This window comes from Lolium rigidum, chromosome 4, assembly GCF_022539505.1.
Source record: "Lolium rigidum isolate FL_2022 chromosome 4, APGP_CSIRO_Lrig_0.1, whole genome shotgun sequence".
Classification (NCBI taxonomy): Eukaryota; Viridiplantae; Streptophyta; class Magnoliopsida; order Poales; family Poaceae; genus Lolium; species Lolium rigidum.
In genome coordinates, this window is record NC_061511.1 from 52,144,154 (window position 1) to 52,159,294 (window position 15,141).

General features: G+C 46.1%; 2 protein-coding genes across 2 annotated transcripts; one reads left to right on the plus strand and one right to left on the minus strand.

Annotated features, from left to right (window-relative positions):
- Positions 1 to 1,975: 1,975 nt before the first annotated feature.
- On the plus strand, positions 1,976 to 3,726 carry LOC124708224. The gene is made up of 4 exons (XM_047239914.1): positions 1,976 to 2,004; positions 2,182 to 2,298; positions 2,362 to 2,526; positions 3,408 to 3,726. The coding sequence occupies exons 1-4, from the start codon at positions 2,002 to 2,004 to the stop codon at positions 3,423 to 3,425; spliced, it is 303 nt and encodes a 100-aa protein (XP_047095870.1). The 5' UTR covers positions 1,976 to 2,001; the 3' UTR covers positions 3,426 to 3,726.
- Positions 3,727 to 11,169: 7,443 nt separating this feature from the next.
- Positions 11,170 to 13,896, minus strand: LOC124647046 (thaumatin-like protein 1). Its single transcript, XM_047187042.1, has 3 exons — positions 13,857 to 13,896; positions 13,055 to 13,754; positions 11,170 to 11,548 (listed from the first exon to the last, which is right to left on the minus strand). The coding sequence occupies exons 1-3, from the start codon at positions 13,894 to 13,896 to the stop codon at positions 11,170 to 11,172; spliced, it is 1,119 nt and encodes a 372-aa protein (XP_047042998.1).
- Positions 13,897 to 15,141: the final 1,245 nt, after the last annotated feature.

Sequence of the window (15,141 nt, forward strand, 5' to 3'; positions counted from 1 at the left end):
CAGAGTACACGAACCCTCAAAAAACCAAAACAAAAAAACCAAATCATTTGGATCTCCATCACCATTTCTCCCCCAACCCAACCAAACCATACAGGCGGCGGCGGCTCGGCTCGGCTCGGCGCGGCGGGCTTGCTCGCCGGCGCGCGCGTGCACGTCCGTGCGCGGCGCTCCTTCGAGCTGGCCTGACCGCCTCGCAGCCACGACCAGACCTGCCGCCGCCAGTGCCAAGCAACCTGCTCGTCCTCGTCGCGGCCGATCGAGATCCACGGAGTCCGCGTCGACCTCACCCGACCGCCTCCTTCCGTGCTATCGTAAGCTCCCCATCTCACCTCCTCTTCTACCACTCCGTGTACCGATTGCGCTCCTCCCACTCGATAACCAGCACTAGGACCAACCCAACATCCCCAATCGGTCTGCTCTGGTCTGGTCTGCCCACCAGATTGAAATTGAAACAACAAAAGAACGAAAACCGCTAGTACTAGGATTTCTATTTCACCTTGCTCCTACCCAACCTGCACCAAACATCCCCATATGCAGCCACCAAGTCTTCAAATTCTGCTTCTCGCCTTCCGCATTCCTCATCTGCAAGGACGATGATGCTGGACAGGCAGCACGTACGGCCTAAACGATTTGTTATTCTCAAGACCAGCATGTACAAGCGTGGGTGGAAAAGGAGGCTGTCCCTCTTCCCATTTCCTCGTCATCATCAAGTACGATTTGCTACAGCTGCTGCTGCTCTTGGAGCATCTGAACCTCACTGCAATTTCCTTCATAATATGTAGGAGGCTGCTGCATCGGAGAGTCGGTCATCTACCCTACCGTTGGTAATCGCAAGCAGGTCTGCCAACATCCTCCTATTCGAATGTATAACGAGCATGCTTGCCACACCTCCATCATCTGATGTCGCTGCCAAGGAGATGGACGGCGAGGCTTCTAGCTTCCATTCCATCTCACTCTCTCATGGTAGTAGGTCGGCCGCTCGCTGCTGCTGGCTGCGCGCCTTTTGTGTGTGTGTGGAACCTGCCTGTTGATTCGCCGCAAACTCGTTTTTCTATCTTCCGTTACATTCAGCTCTCGCCGCGTGCGTTTTCAAAACTGATCTCATCGGCACGCGCGGCTGGCTGGCTAGCTGCACCCCTGCTGTCCAGAACAAAACCCCTCTTCTAGCACGAGACGCAACCAAAGATTCTGGTGTTGTATGTATGTTTTCAGACTCCAGGTTGGGGTACGCCCTGTTCCCCGATGCTTCATTGCTCTTGCTGCTGCTGCTGCTTGTTTGATTTCATGATTACCGTTATATATAGTGCATCCTCAAGCTACAACTGGCAAATGTGCTAAAATAAATGCATGTCAATTCCATCTCGCTCCTGCTTGCAACTGGGCTAGCTAATTGTTTGATTTTGATGTCTGATTGCGTTAGTTGGCTTCTGACAAAACGGGGGTGTTCGTTATTATAGCACGTCCTAAATTCATAGCTTGTGTAGACGTTAGTGGCAAGGTGCTGGAGTGCATGGTAATTCCTGATTGTACTCTTGCAAATCATTCCTGGCCAACTTAGCTTACATCTTTGTTCATTTTGATTGTTGGTTATGTTATTTGGGCTTATCTGACATAATTGGTTGCTTGTAAGTAAATGACTGACCACATTATTCAGTTTATGATGTGGTATGATCCATCTTGCTTACAAGATTGATTGGAACTATCATCCATGTTGTTCGCTTTAAACTCGAATTGCGCTCCTCATAAATTTATTTCCTGTACTGACTTTGATATTTCTCAATTGCAGGTTCTAGAAGGCTGTGAGCATACAAGGCTGCTGCCTCTGCATGACTGGTGGGTGGAAGAACAAGAAGTGGAAGCCACCAGCAGGCTGCCTCCTTCTTCCTGCCGCCGCCCGTGCCAAGCAACCTGCTCGTCCTCGTCGCAGGCAGGCTGGCCGGCGGGCGGGCGATCGAGATCCACGGAGTCTGCCGCGTCGACCTCACTGGACCGCCTCCTTCCATGGTATGGCTAGCAACATCCGCTCAATCGATCCCCAGCACTAGGATTCGGTCTGGCCACGAGATTGAAAACCGCTACTAGGATTTTTATTTTAGCTTGGGACTAACCTGCTCGGCTCTGCACAAAACATGATGTACAGCTATCAAGTGTTAAATTTTCCTTCTCTTCCGTATTCCTCAGGTAAGGATGGTGGGCAGTCGACGCAACCTAAATGATTTTCTATTCTCAAGACCATGTACAACGCTGGCAAGCGGCAGGACTGATCACGCCCTCTACCGATTTCTTCATCATCATCAAGTACGATTTGCTGCTGCTGCTCTTGGAGCATCTGTACCTCACTGGAATTTCGTTCATATGTAGGCTGCATCAGAGAGTTTGTCTACCGTTGGTAATCACGAGTCTGTCAACAAGGTCCTAGTTGAATCCAATGGAAGGCTTAACGACTGTGCTGCCTGCCACCACTTGCCAGACCTCCATTTGATGTTTGCTGTCAAGGAGAAGGACAGCGAGGCTTCTTCCATCATGGTAGGTCACTCGCTTGCTGCTGGCTGCATTTCGTGTATCGAACCACAAACTCATTGCTCTCGCCGCTGCTTGTTTTCATGATTACGGTTATAGTGCATCCAGAAGCTAGTGGCAATGTGCTAAAATGCATGTCAATTCCATCTCGCGCTTGCCTGCAACTGCCCTAGCTAATTGATTGATTTGATGTCTTGTTGCGTTATTTGGCTTCTGGCACAACGGGGGTGTTTGTGACTATCTTCAAGTTGTCAACTTACTGGTCGCGTTTTTCATTTTATCCTGCGTTGTGGGATGTTAGCATGGATTGCCAATGCCTTGTATTGCCTACAAGTGGCACTTGAATGACTAATCCTATGACACATCATTTCCTTGAGGAGGCACGACCATAGGTTCTGTATTCGATGTTTTCATATAAATTTTTGTTCAGACCTTGAGTGTACACCATGCATGTTCCCCCAATACTTATCTAATTGTTTGTTATAACGGTGAGCATGCCCTAAATTCAGAGCTTACTGTGTTGATGTTAGTGGTAAGGTGCTAGAGTTCATGGTAATTCGGTGAGTACCATTATAGCACGTCCTAAATTCATAGCTTGTGCTGACGTTAGTGGCAAGGTGCTGGAGTGCATGGTAATTCCTTCTCGTTCCCGATTGTACTCTTGCAAATCATTGCTGACCAACTTAGCTTACATCTTTGTTGATTTAGATTGCTGGTTATGTTATTTGGCTTATCTGACATAATGGGTTGCTTGTAACTGCCTTGAAGTTTGCAAATGACTGACCACATTATTCAGTTTATGGTGTGCTATGATCCATCTTGCTTACAAGATTGATTGGAACTATCATCCACGTTGCTTGCTTACATGTGATATTTCTCAATTGCAGGTTTCTAGAAGGATGTGAGCATACAAGGCTGCTGCCTCTGCATGACTGGCGGGTTGAACAAGAAGTGGAAGCTCAACTCTTCTTTGCGAAACCAAAAGTTTAATCCTCAGGTTGTTTTGGGCTGTGGACTGTTATTTGTGCCTCAACATCTGGAACGTTGGGTGATAGCCGATGTTGTAAAGTCGTTTTGTGGCTGGAAGCTTTAGTGGTGTTGCTGTAAAGTCTGGTTGGTTAGACTTGTGATAGAGCTGGGTTGCGTTGTTGCACTTTTGTTGATCATTGTTTGAACTGTGATCTGATTGTCGAAAAAACAGGGAAGTTTATGGCAAAATTTTCTGATAATCTTACAAATTTCTAGTTGCTACTTCTCCGAAATGGACCAGAATCGATCGGCTCTGTCGGCCAAGACTGAAGTGGCCACCATGTAGACTATATCTTTCGTGGCGTGGGGAGCAGTGGTGACCGCACCAGCTGGCACTACTACTTAAAATTAGAATCACGCAGACTTGGATTTGTTTTCCGTCATCTATGCTTCGCCCAGCTCGCTTTACCATCTCAAAAACTCCCTCTCTCTCCGACAGAAAAATGCATTTTATTCCCTCCATCGATCGACACAGGTTCCTGATTAATAAAAAGAAAGGGAGCACTCCGCTAACATCTACTACATCTAACAAAAGAAAATTCAACTATCACTCAACATGCAGTTTCCAAAGCAAGAAAATCAACAAAAACACGTGCACAAGGGCCTGTTACAACTTCCAATCCTTCCCACAAACTCAATGCTACTACAATCCAACCAGTATTATACAAGACACTCCTACCTCTCATCGTCGGCTGCAAAGAGCACATGCACAAACGCCTACTTTCAGATACAAAACAAATAGACCTCCAGGTTTAACATCCAAAGCATACAAGAACACCGTCGCCGCTGGGTCCAGACAACCTCACCTACATGCCTCCGCCACAGCAACCTGATGCTTCTCCAGCCTCCTCCGTTGCCAACCGGAACCTGCAAGACGACAACATGCCAACAAAGATTAGCCTCCAGCAGACAAGAATTTCTCACCAATTCTCTTACCATTGTTGAGAGTAAAATAGTATGGTAGCCGAACAACACATTGTTGCCAAGCGGTAAGGGCTGCTCAAGTTCTACCTGGATGTGTATATCGTCCAAGACCGGCCATCTTGGGCTCCTGGATCTTCTCCAACTTGCCCTAGCACGTCCTTCAAGTGGTCCACGTCTGCGCTGGCCTAAAACACCGAGGTGTAGAACAAGACCATAGCTAAGGCACTGTGAACTCGTCGCCATCACACGACAGCGGGACACCTGGAGGTAATGGGAGGTAGCAGAGGGCAAGGGAGGCCAGGGCATACCACCTCGTGCGAGGCGAGAGAGGCCACAGCCAGCCTAGCAGCGCAGCAACACATGTCCAGGTCACACCGGATCCGACCGGCTCCAGCTACACTTCTACCCGGCTTCCCTGCAAAGCATGGATGAACATCACCATCAATTAAAATAACAAGCCCCCAAAGTCAAAATAGAACATGAAAGTTATGACTGACATAGAAGAGCAAATAAATACTGTACTAAGCAAAATCAAGCAAGCATATACAACACACTAACATCCTGACAGACAGAAACGTCCAGGATCAAAGATGAGTTAAGTAGATAGAAGACAATATTGCATGAGTTCATATCGAGCAAGCATATCGACCCATCAGTCTTTGCAATGTTATTTATAAAGTTATCTCTAAGGTGATTGATGCTAGATAGAAGACAATATTGCATGAGTTCATATCGCCGACTCAGAGTGCGTTTGTCCCAGACCGTCTTATCGCTGACAATGTTCTAGTGGCATATAAATCTTATCATGCGATTAAAAGGAAAAGAGAAGGAAAACTGGGCTTGTGTGCAATAAAATTTGACATGCACAAAGCCTACGATAGAGTGGAACGGAAATTCCTTGGGAAAATAGGGGAGAGGATGGGCTTTGAGATACAATGGATAAAATTGATTATGTCTTGTGTTACTTCAGTCCAATATCAAGTGAGGTTTAATGGACAGGAAATAGAATGTTTTTCCTCTACACGAGGCCTACGACAGGGAGATCCCTTATCTCTCTATCTCTTTTTTTTACTTTGTGCTGAGAGTTTAACAAGTTTGTTGCAGCATGCTGAAGAAACTGGTGCACTTGTCGGCGTGAAAATATGTCGCTTAACCCCTGTTGTATCGTATCTGCTCTTTGCGGATGATTCACTCATCCTCACGAGAGCTGACCTTGCTAACGCTTCTGCATTACGTCAAGCCCTCAATTCATACTGTGCTGCTTCGGGACAGTTGATGAGTGAAGCGAAGTCGAGTATTTTTTTTCAGCCGATGTACAACTGTTGAGATGAGGGAAGCAATATGTTTGGAGCTGAATGGTCTGCCAACCCAAGTTTGAGTTGATAGATCAGATTGTTTTCTACACCTTATTGAGAGAGTCGTGGAAAGGTTGAAGGGTTTTAAGGAAAAGCTTTTGTCTTACGGTGGTAAAGAGGTACTCTTAAAAGCAGTGACTCAAGCTATCCCTGTGTATGCTATGTGAGTGTTCAAGATCCCCAAACAAGTAATAAAAGGGATCATAGATGCTATGACCCGTTACCGGTGGGGAGATGACGATGTTCAGAAACATATGCATTGGTTCGTTTGGTGGAAAATGTTTGTGCCGAAGAAAAAAGGAGGTATGGGATTTAGAGATCTACACTGTTTTAACCTGGCAATGTTAGCCATGCAATGTTGGCGTCTACTTTGTGAACAGAATCCCTATGTGCCCAGGTGCTCAGGGCAAAGTACTACCCTGCCGGAGATTTGCTGAATGCAAAATTAAAGAAAAGATCTTCTTATACTTGGCAAGGTATTTGGGTGGGGATCCACTTTAAAAAAAGGATATGTGTGGCGGGTTGGTAATGGAGAAGAAATAAACATATGGAATGATCCTTGGGTACCGAGAAGTCCCTCGAGGAAGATTATTACTCCTAGAGGTAATATATTCTATACCAAAGTTTCATGACTTATCGACTCAGTTAATAGATGCTGGGATGAACCGATGTTGAGATCCCTGTTCTACTCGGTGGATGTGAATAGAATTTTGAAAATTCCTCTGGCAATAGGCATGATGGAAGATTTTGTATCTTGGAATTACAATAAGAATGGAATTTTTCACCTTATCACTGTGAGTGGGATCATCAACATGGAAGGAAACTAATCAGAACCAGTGGACCGGGAGCTTCTGATATAAACCCAGTATGGGCACAAGTTTGGAAACTTAAAGTATCTACAAAAATCAAAATATTTGCGTGGAGGCTTCTGCATAGTACTATTCCCTGTAACTGTATCTTGGCAAATAGGCACATAATCACGTCAAGCCTTTCTCCTGTTTGCCGAGTAGGGTGTGAGACCACAAAACATGCTTTCTTTCAGTGTCCAAGAGCTACTGAAATTTTGGAAAATCTAGGTGTGATGGAGATAATCTGTGAAGCCTGTATGGCTGGCCGAGAAGTATCTGCAACCCTAGAATACATATTGAGAAAGGGAGACAGTATGTCAAGAGTTGTTCCTGACCTTGGACTTAAGGAACTGATAGTTTCAGCCTGCTGGTACATGTGGTGGGAGAGACGGAAAATTACAAGAGATGAGAATGTTCAAAAACCGGCAAGAATGAGCCAGACTATTCTGGCTCTTTCCCTGAACTGTTTCAGAGCTAGCAAAAGGAACCCATGCATTAGACGTCACAGTTGGATAAAATCAGCGGAGGATTATGTGAAACTGAACATTGACGCCGCGTTTTCTGTGGAGAAATTCTCAGGGGCTACAGGAGCCGCCATCAGACACGACCAAGATATATTTCTAGCAGGGTGTTGCGGTACCATACCACATGTAGCTGATGCACCAACGGTAGAAGCAATTGCCCTGCAGGTGGGGCTCATTCTCGCAGGTCAGGTAGGCTGCAATCGTATTGAGATCAACAGTGACTGCATGGAGGTTGTCGACACGATTCAAAACGGAGGAAACTTCATTGGTAGCGTAGCAGCAATTTATGAACATTGCTCCTTCTTAGCTCGTAATTTACTCATGTTTAAATCTCTCATTGTCCGAAAGTAATGTAGCAGCTCATACTTTGGCTTGTAAAGCGGGGACCTCAGGCAATTACCTGGTTTGAGGATCCGCCTGATTTTATTTTGAGCCTCTTGGCAAACAATGTAAATGTTCTTTGATGTGGAAGCAACAAGTTTCTAACGCACTATTTTCCTTACCAGGGTACCGAAGGAGACTGGAAGGTTTTTAATGAGGCGGCTTGATTGTTCGTTAATATAAGTATTTTTATCTAAAAAAAGAGATAATCTCTTAGGAAAAAAATAAAACATTTTTCTTTATTGTACAAGATGCCTTATGTAAGAAGCACGACACTCATTATAAATCGAATGTAGTTTTTTTTCTTCATTTATGCCATAACTTGAGGATATGCAATCCATGATTATAGAAGGTAACGCTAAAAATGATGCATTGTGCATCATGTTTCTTTGCCATCTCAGGTTACCTGTGATATCTAAGATATTGCAGCCTTATCAAACATTGTACATGTCCGTCCTTAGGTATAGATGTTGTGAATCAAACTAACCTGTCAAGATTCCCGTAACTCAACCCCATCCAACTTTTTAACCTATAGGAAGATTAGGGCCCAGTTAACATAACCGAAACCCCTAAATTTTGTACCGTAAATTGCCTCAAACACCACCCACAAGTCATACTATACGCCGTCCTTCGCCCCGCGCCGCTTGAAGCCATCCCGAATGGGCCGTCCCATTAGGCACTTCGTTGATTACGTCTGCTTCGTTCGCTGGCCTCTTTTGTTGTTTTCTTTTCTCTACGAACAAAGATATAAAATCCAAATAAATTGAAGTTCTAAACCATTTTAAAGTCTAAAGATTTTTTAAAAATAAACATAATTTTTAAAACTAAACATTTACAATTTTGAATATTTTTTAGTTTCAAACAATTTCCAAATTTGAACATATTTAAATTTGAAAATCTTTGAAAAAACCTGACCGCACCATGAAACGCAGAGAAAACCGCTGTAGAAGGAAGAACCATGAAAAAACCGTGGAATGGGGTGCGCGGTGCTGACCATCTACTACGCGTTAGGCGGCTATATCTTGTCCACGGCTTCTGACATAATCACATTCCAAACCTCTCCTAAGTCAAAGGCTTCCCGAGGTGCCCTCCTTCTTTGCACAGCACCACCGGATCCGGTGGACCACCGGTGAGGACAACCCGACCTGTCCAGGCCCAGGTAGGGACTGTAGGGCCCAGATATCAAAAATCCTAGAATAAATTCTTCCTGGGTCGATGCCCGAGCGGTTAATGGGGACGGACTGTAAATTCGTTGACGATATGTATGCTGGTTCAAATCCAGCTCGGCCCAAAAAATTAGGACTTCGTGAATATGAACTAAATCCTTTTGATTTTCTTCCATTCCATAAAATAAAATGTCAGATTCTGATCTATAGAAATAAAAGATAAAGAAAAGAGGGAGAAATTGCGTCTTCTGAGTCTTCTTCTCGAGTCCTATATTCTTTCTCTAGGGTCCTATATCTAAATTTAACAATTTCGGAACCCTTTTTTATCTTTTCTGTATCGTGGATCGTCAAAATAAGCAAAAATAGTATTTCTACGTAAAACACCCATAAAGGGTATTTCAATCGAAATCCCCAAACAGGATATTAGTTCTTTCTCTTGTTCTTGATGATATTGTAATGGAATGACGATTACCAAATTCAAAATACATACATAGGAGAGGAAAAAAGACAGATTGCAAGTAAATACTTTCATATTTTGTTATTGTCTTTCGGTGATACTATTCATGTTGGATTAGATTTTTTTGTTTCTCTCCGTGTATTTTAAATGGAAAACGCTGCCTCTCCCCCGGGGGAACAGCGCAGAAATCCTCCGGATGGAGCGAACGACGCGTGTCCTTCCAAAAACGAGCGATACAGTGGGTCCCACCACGATCTTATCTTAACAGCTCTCGTCTCTTCCATCGATAGGAACGAAGGCTACACCACACCGAGGCAGCGCCGCCGCCCACGCCCCCATGGATGCGCCTCCGCTCTCGGCGCCGCCCATCTCGCGCCCGGCGGCCATCCGCCGCGGCCATCCCCGGCCCTCCTCTCCTCCCGTGCCGCCCGGAGAGCCATCCAAGGCGGCCTGTCTGCATCGCCGCAACCCGCGCCGGCGCGGAGCTCCATCCATGGCCGGATCGAGATGCCCGTGGTTCTTCCCGAGCTCGACCGCTGCTGCCTCGCCACCGGCCTACTATTTCGCGAGCTCGGGCACTTCCCCTGCATCCTCGCCGTCGGCCATCTCTCCTACTGTCGCCTCGCCGCCGGCCAGCGCGCGAGTTCAGGACGTGGGGCACTGCGGGATTCCGCCATGGATCCATTGCTCCTTTTTGGTCGTTCTCTGTAATGCTACCCAACAGTTTGTTACAATAGAAAAATATATATTATGATGCTACAATAGTTTTTTCTTTTTGCTACTTTTAGTTCTGCATTTTTGCTAATATAGTGTAAATTGTTTGCTACCATGTCTCCGGCAATTTGGTTTTTTGTGACGAAAATGTGTTGCTACAATTATCTGCTCTTTTTGCTACAATTCTTTTGGGAAATTTTGTGTTGCTACCATTATTTTTTCATCAATGCACAGTTTGTTATAATAACAAATTTTTGTTGCTACAATATTTATGCTTTCTTGCTACTATAATACATTTTTTCTGCTACCAAGTTTTCGGCGAGGTTTCCGGTGACGTCTCCGGTGATGTCTCCGGCGGCATCTCCGGCGAGGTCTCCGGTGAGGTTACTTTTGCTACATTTCTATTTTTTTTTTGCTACAATAGCATAACGTTTTTGCTACGTGATCTCCGGCGAGGTCTCCGGCGGACTCCGGCGAGGTCTCCGGCGGTCTCCGGCGAGAATAGAGTTTGCTACAATTGAAATGTTTTTTGCTACTTTGGTACATTATAGTAGCAAAAGTGGGATTAGGGGCACTATGACACGTGTCGCCATCTGAGCGGTTCATTTTGGCTAATCCTACGACAGTCCACCCGGGGGATTAGTGATTAGATCCCCCGGGGGACGCCCAGCGCTCCCCATTTTAAATTTGGCTCCACAAATTTATGGATTGTAAACGCACATCTTGTGAGCATCCACGTTTATTTTGAATTTTGTTGAAACTTGCAAGTATAATTTTTTTTAAAATTATACAAATCATGAGTTATACTGTCAAAATATTAGGAACTGACAAATGGTCGGTGGCCACCTTTTTCAATATTTAGAAACTGGTGCATAAATGTTACAGCAAAGTTGGACAGTCCATAAGACCTACTCTTCGTCTAGATACATATCTATACACTAAAACACTTCCATATATGTGCTTATCTGGATAAAGTTAAGCCAATACTTCCATATATGTGCTTATCTGGATAAAGTTAAGCCAATTAATTTAGAACTGAGGGAGTAGAACCAAGCCCATACAATGTTACAATCGTGGTCGGTGTCTACAAATCTGAACCTACAACAATATGTTACAAACGAAATGTTACAATGCAGTACAACCAATCTCTTACTTTTCCTCAATTCTTCTTAACCTACAATAGTTCAAAAAAAAGTTCTTAACCTGCAAACGAATGCTACATTGCATGGATCGATCAATGCCGGCCCAGCACTACCGCTGCAGCAGGTGGAGCACGAGCAACGCCAATGGCGCCGCAGCTAGCTGCGCCGAGGCTGCCGCCACCGCTCCCCCGGCCGTGACGTCGCCGGTGGCCATGTTGGCGAGCCAGGAGTCGTCTCTTCTACTGCCTAGGAACACACCCTGGCCTTGGATGCTGCCACCGATGCCGGCCTCGCCGCCCATCGGCATCGGCGTGCTGCCAGGGATGGCGTCCGTGAATGTCATGCCCGGCATCGTAGCCGGCATCTCCGTCCCAGGCACCGTTGTTGGCGTCGTGGCGGCTGCACCAGGCGCCGTCGTCGGAGTTGCTGTCCCTGGAACGGTTGTCGGCGTGGTGGCCGTCGCGCCAGGCACCGCCGTCGATTTCTGGCTGCTCACGTGACAAGAGACAAAGCAAGCAAGGTGGCATTGGTCAGATCACAATGAATTGGTGAAGCAGTAACCAAAGGCAAAACTAACGACAAACAGTGCTTTGTCTTGTCATTCCGTTTTCTTATCTCCACGATATTTTGCAAGAGATCCCGTCATTCTCCATCCTATCATTTATTTTCTTAAATCTTCTACTAGAACTAATTAAGGGTTAAAATAGTGCACTATTTTTGCACTAAATAACACACAATTCCGCTAAGTTTTAGTAATTTTACTTTCTATGATGTTATTTGCGAAATACTATGGTACATCGTGTTAAACTGTTATTGCCTTAGCACGCTAATTTTACCGGCCTATTAGTTTGAGGCCTCGAGTTTTCCTCCTTAAAAAGGAAGTAGCTTTATGTTTGACCTGGTGATGAATTGTGATACATTGGTTTCGCCTCTGAATCAACAGATAATATCTAGTGCTAATGGTTTTTAACATATAATTTACACAATGTTGTTGCCTCGTTGAAGGTTGATGTTAGGATTTAAAAAATGGAAAACTATTTTTATGTAATTTTATATGACTATATCTTTTTTTACGAAATCCTTTATTTTAAGCTATACGTAGTACTCTTTTTTCAAAACGCTATTTGAAATATGTATAGCCTTTTTAGAAGACCGTCACTTCTTCTTTTAGCACACTATTTTATACCTTAAAACTGCTACTAGTACTTTTTAATTTTATAAGCTCACAATCTGGAGTGGAGTGAAAAACAGGCCATATTCTTTTTTTTCTTCTTTCGCGGGGTTAAAAAACGCAGGAAATAGTCTATCTCATGGTTCTCGCACACGAAAAGTGAGTGACTCTATTTGGCTAGAAAGTATCTTTGACACATCGGCACCAGTGCTCCTTCCAATTTTAGATTTTTGATAATTTTAAAATCTCACATTTCTATGTTTGTAAAAATTATGGTGTTAAATAAATAGATTGATATGTACAGTATGGGTATATCAAAAAAAAATCCCGTTAAAAAAATACATTGTATATTCGGAAATATAAAAAAGACAAATTTGTGACAGTAAATGGTAGTACAATAGTGTTAAAATAGTTTATCTTTTTATCAGAAATTTGTTTATTTTGTAATTCCTAAAATTTAAAGTATTTTTACTGGGATTTTTTTTGCATAGACTCCTCCGGTGCATTGCATAGACTCCCCCGATGCATTGCATAGACACCTCCGGTACATATCTATCTACATATTTAACGCCAGAATTTTCAGAGAAATAGAAGCGCGAGATTTTAAAAAATTTGAAAATCTAAAATTGGAGAGAGGCAGTGTTGCCCATGTGCACCAAATTCCTATCCCTACTTGGCAACAAAGTTTGCAAGACCGTAGTATTTCCTTGTCTGGGTTTGAGATCTCTTGACATCAGATCTACCCCGCTTCACAAGACAAGAACAAACCCAAGATCCACACTTTGTTGCACATCGAAGACAGGCTGGGTAATGGAGTGCTGACCTTGGGGTTGCGCCGGCGGGGCAGAATGTGACGGTGTAATCGGGGCCGCCGGCGCAGGTGAAAGTGGAGGTTGGGTCGTCGAAGGCGTAGCTGTAGGAGCGCGGGCATGCCATCTTGAACACCTGCGAGTAGGAGGTCGGCCCGCAGGTGGCCGGGCTGGCGTGCGCGCCGCTGCAGCAGAACTCCTCCCGCCCGAACGCGTCGCACGCGCTCCGGCACGCGGCGCCGCCGCCGGACCGGAGCTCGAGCGGGCACATCGCGTTCAGGTCCGCGGCGCACCCGGCCGCCGCGCACGTCCCCGAGGACGGCGCCACCAGCACGGGCAGGTTGTACCCGTCCACGAGGCTGACGTCGTAGAAGTCGAGCCCGGCGCCGCCCCCGCCGAGCGTGAACTCGGCCAGCGTGGCGGGCGGCGCCGCGCCGGCGCCCGCGCACTCGACCGCGCCGGACCCGCAGTCTCCCGTGGCGCACACGAGGCGCCCCGTGGCGGGGTCATGGGCGCAGCCGGTGCGCGCCCAGAGGCGGCCGGACCAGGACGACGGCGCCGGCACGGCGAGCGAGGCGCCCGGCGCGAGCTCGAACCCCGTGGTGCCTAGCCGTGCGGTGCCGGCGTTGGACAGGATGCCCGGCCACACCGTCTCCCCGCACCGGTTCACGAACGTGAACGTCGCCGCCTCCCCCTCTGGACACAAGCAAGAAACAAGAAATGATTCATCAGCTCGGCCGCCATTATCATGGAATCTCAAACAAACAAAGAAGAAGCATGGCAATGTGCCCCCAAATTACTTACCTCTCCAAATCAAAAAGAGCAGGATAATGGCGATGGCTCTCCGCAACCCCATGGAGGATAGCTGGCTGCTGAGCAGCAAGGTCGGGCAATGGCAGAGCCGAGCAGTCCAGTTATCTTACTCACTCTCACTCAGTGCCGTCGCTTGTATGGTTCGTGGTAGCGTCACAGTTGATTTGGAGAAGATGGTAGTACTAGAAAGCAGATCGAAAGAAAGAGAAAGGTTGAGGAGGAGGGGAATCTTTGGCATGGGTCATACTAGCAGATGGCAGCAATTTCACTGCACCTCGCTTTTAGCTTTGTCTGGATCCTGCCTGCTTCATGGGTACACGAGAAAGCTCCTTATAGAATGATTATGCCAGTAATGTCAAGTTCGGAATGGTGTCCATCCGTCCATGCCCTATCCATAGCTCGGTACGTGCAAGGTAGATCTCCCTTGAGTGACTCGGACAACGGGCAATGGTCACGGCTCTGTCGCTGAGCCGGACCAGGCGTGAACGGTGTCGTCGTGGGGGTGCACGAGCAGCACCGTAGAGGTGGGCACCATCCTGCTGGCATTGTCGTCTCAGCATTCTGTCGAGTACCTGGTGGGCGTCGGCGTGTGGAGCTCGCGGAAGGCGAATGACAGCGGCAACAGTAGCAGAGGGGATCCGCAAGGGCTCGAAGGTGACATTACGGAACACACAAGAAGCAAACATCAAGGACATCTCCACCTTCTCGACTAATTTCAAGCATGAAAAATGTCTGTTTTTTGAGGTAAAAGCATAATATATTATGTCTGTTTTAGTTTGTCTGTTTTAGTTCGCTTGGTTTAGGCGGCACGTAGAAATTGTCATGCCGCTCTGCTTGTCTGTTTAGGTTAGAGCATCTCCAATCGCGTTCCACAAAGCGTTCCCCAAAACCGCGCCGGATCGAGCGTTTGGGGGGACGTGTTTTGTTCATGCCGCGTTTGGGGGATGTCGCTCTCCAGCCGCGTCCCCCAAACGCCGCCCCCAAATAAATATTGGTGCACGAAAATAAAGGTTTTCATTCAATTTTGATTATATATTTGTTATCACCAGATTTTAGCCAAATCAGAAGATGGGCCGTGATTGAGATGGGCTTGGAAGATATGCACATAAAGTGTTTCTGAATCGGCCTCGTGCGAGAATTTGGGCTAGATTGCCCGTATATTTGTACATTATGGTAGATCGCATTTTAGTTTAGAATTAAAAGATAGAGTTTGGTTCGTACACAGTTAGGTTTATTCCAAAGATAGAAAGTCCACGGACTATAAATATGTACCTAGGGTTATTGAGAA

Coding starts and splice junctions, on each gene's coding strand:
- LOC124708224 (XM_047239914.1), top strand. Junction 2,299..2,361: donor GATTTCTTCATCATCATCAA/GTACGATTTGCT, acceptor GTTCATATGTAG/GCTGCATCAGAGAGTTTGTC.
- LOC124647046 (XM_047187042.1), bottom strand. CDS start 13,896: ATGGGGTTGCGGAGAGCCATCGCCATTATCCTGCTCTTTT. Junction 13,755..13,856: donor CGCCATTATCCTGCTCTTTT/TGATTTGGAGAG, acceptor AATCATTTCTTG/TTTCTTGCTTGTGTCCAGAG. Junction 11,549..13,054: donor CCCGCCGGCGCAACCCCAAG/GTCAGCACTCCA, acceptor TCACGTGAGCAG/CCAGAAATCGACGGCGGTGC.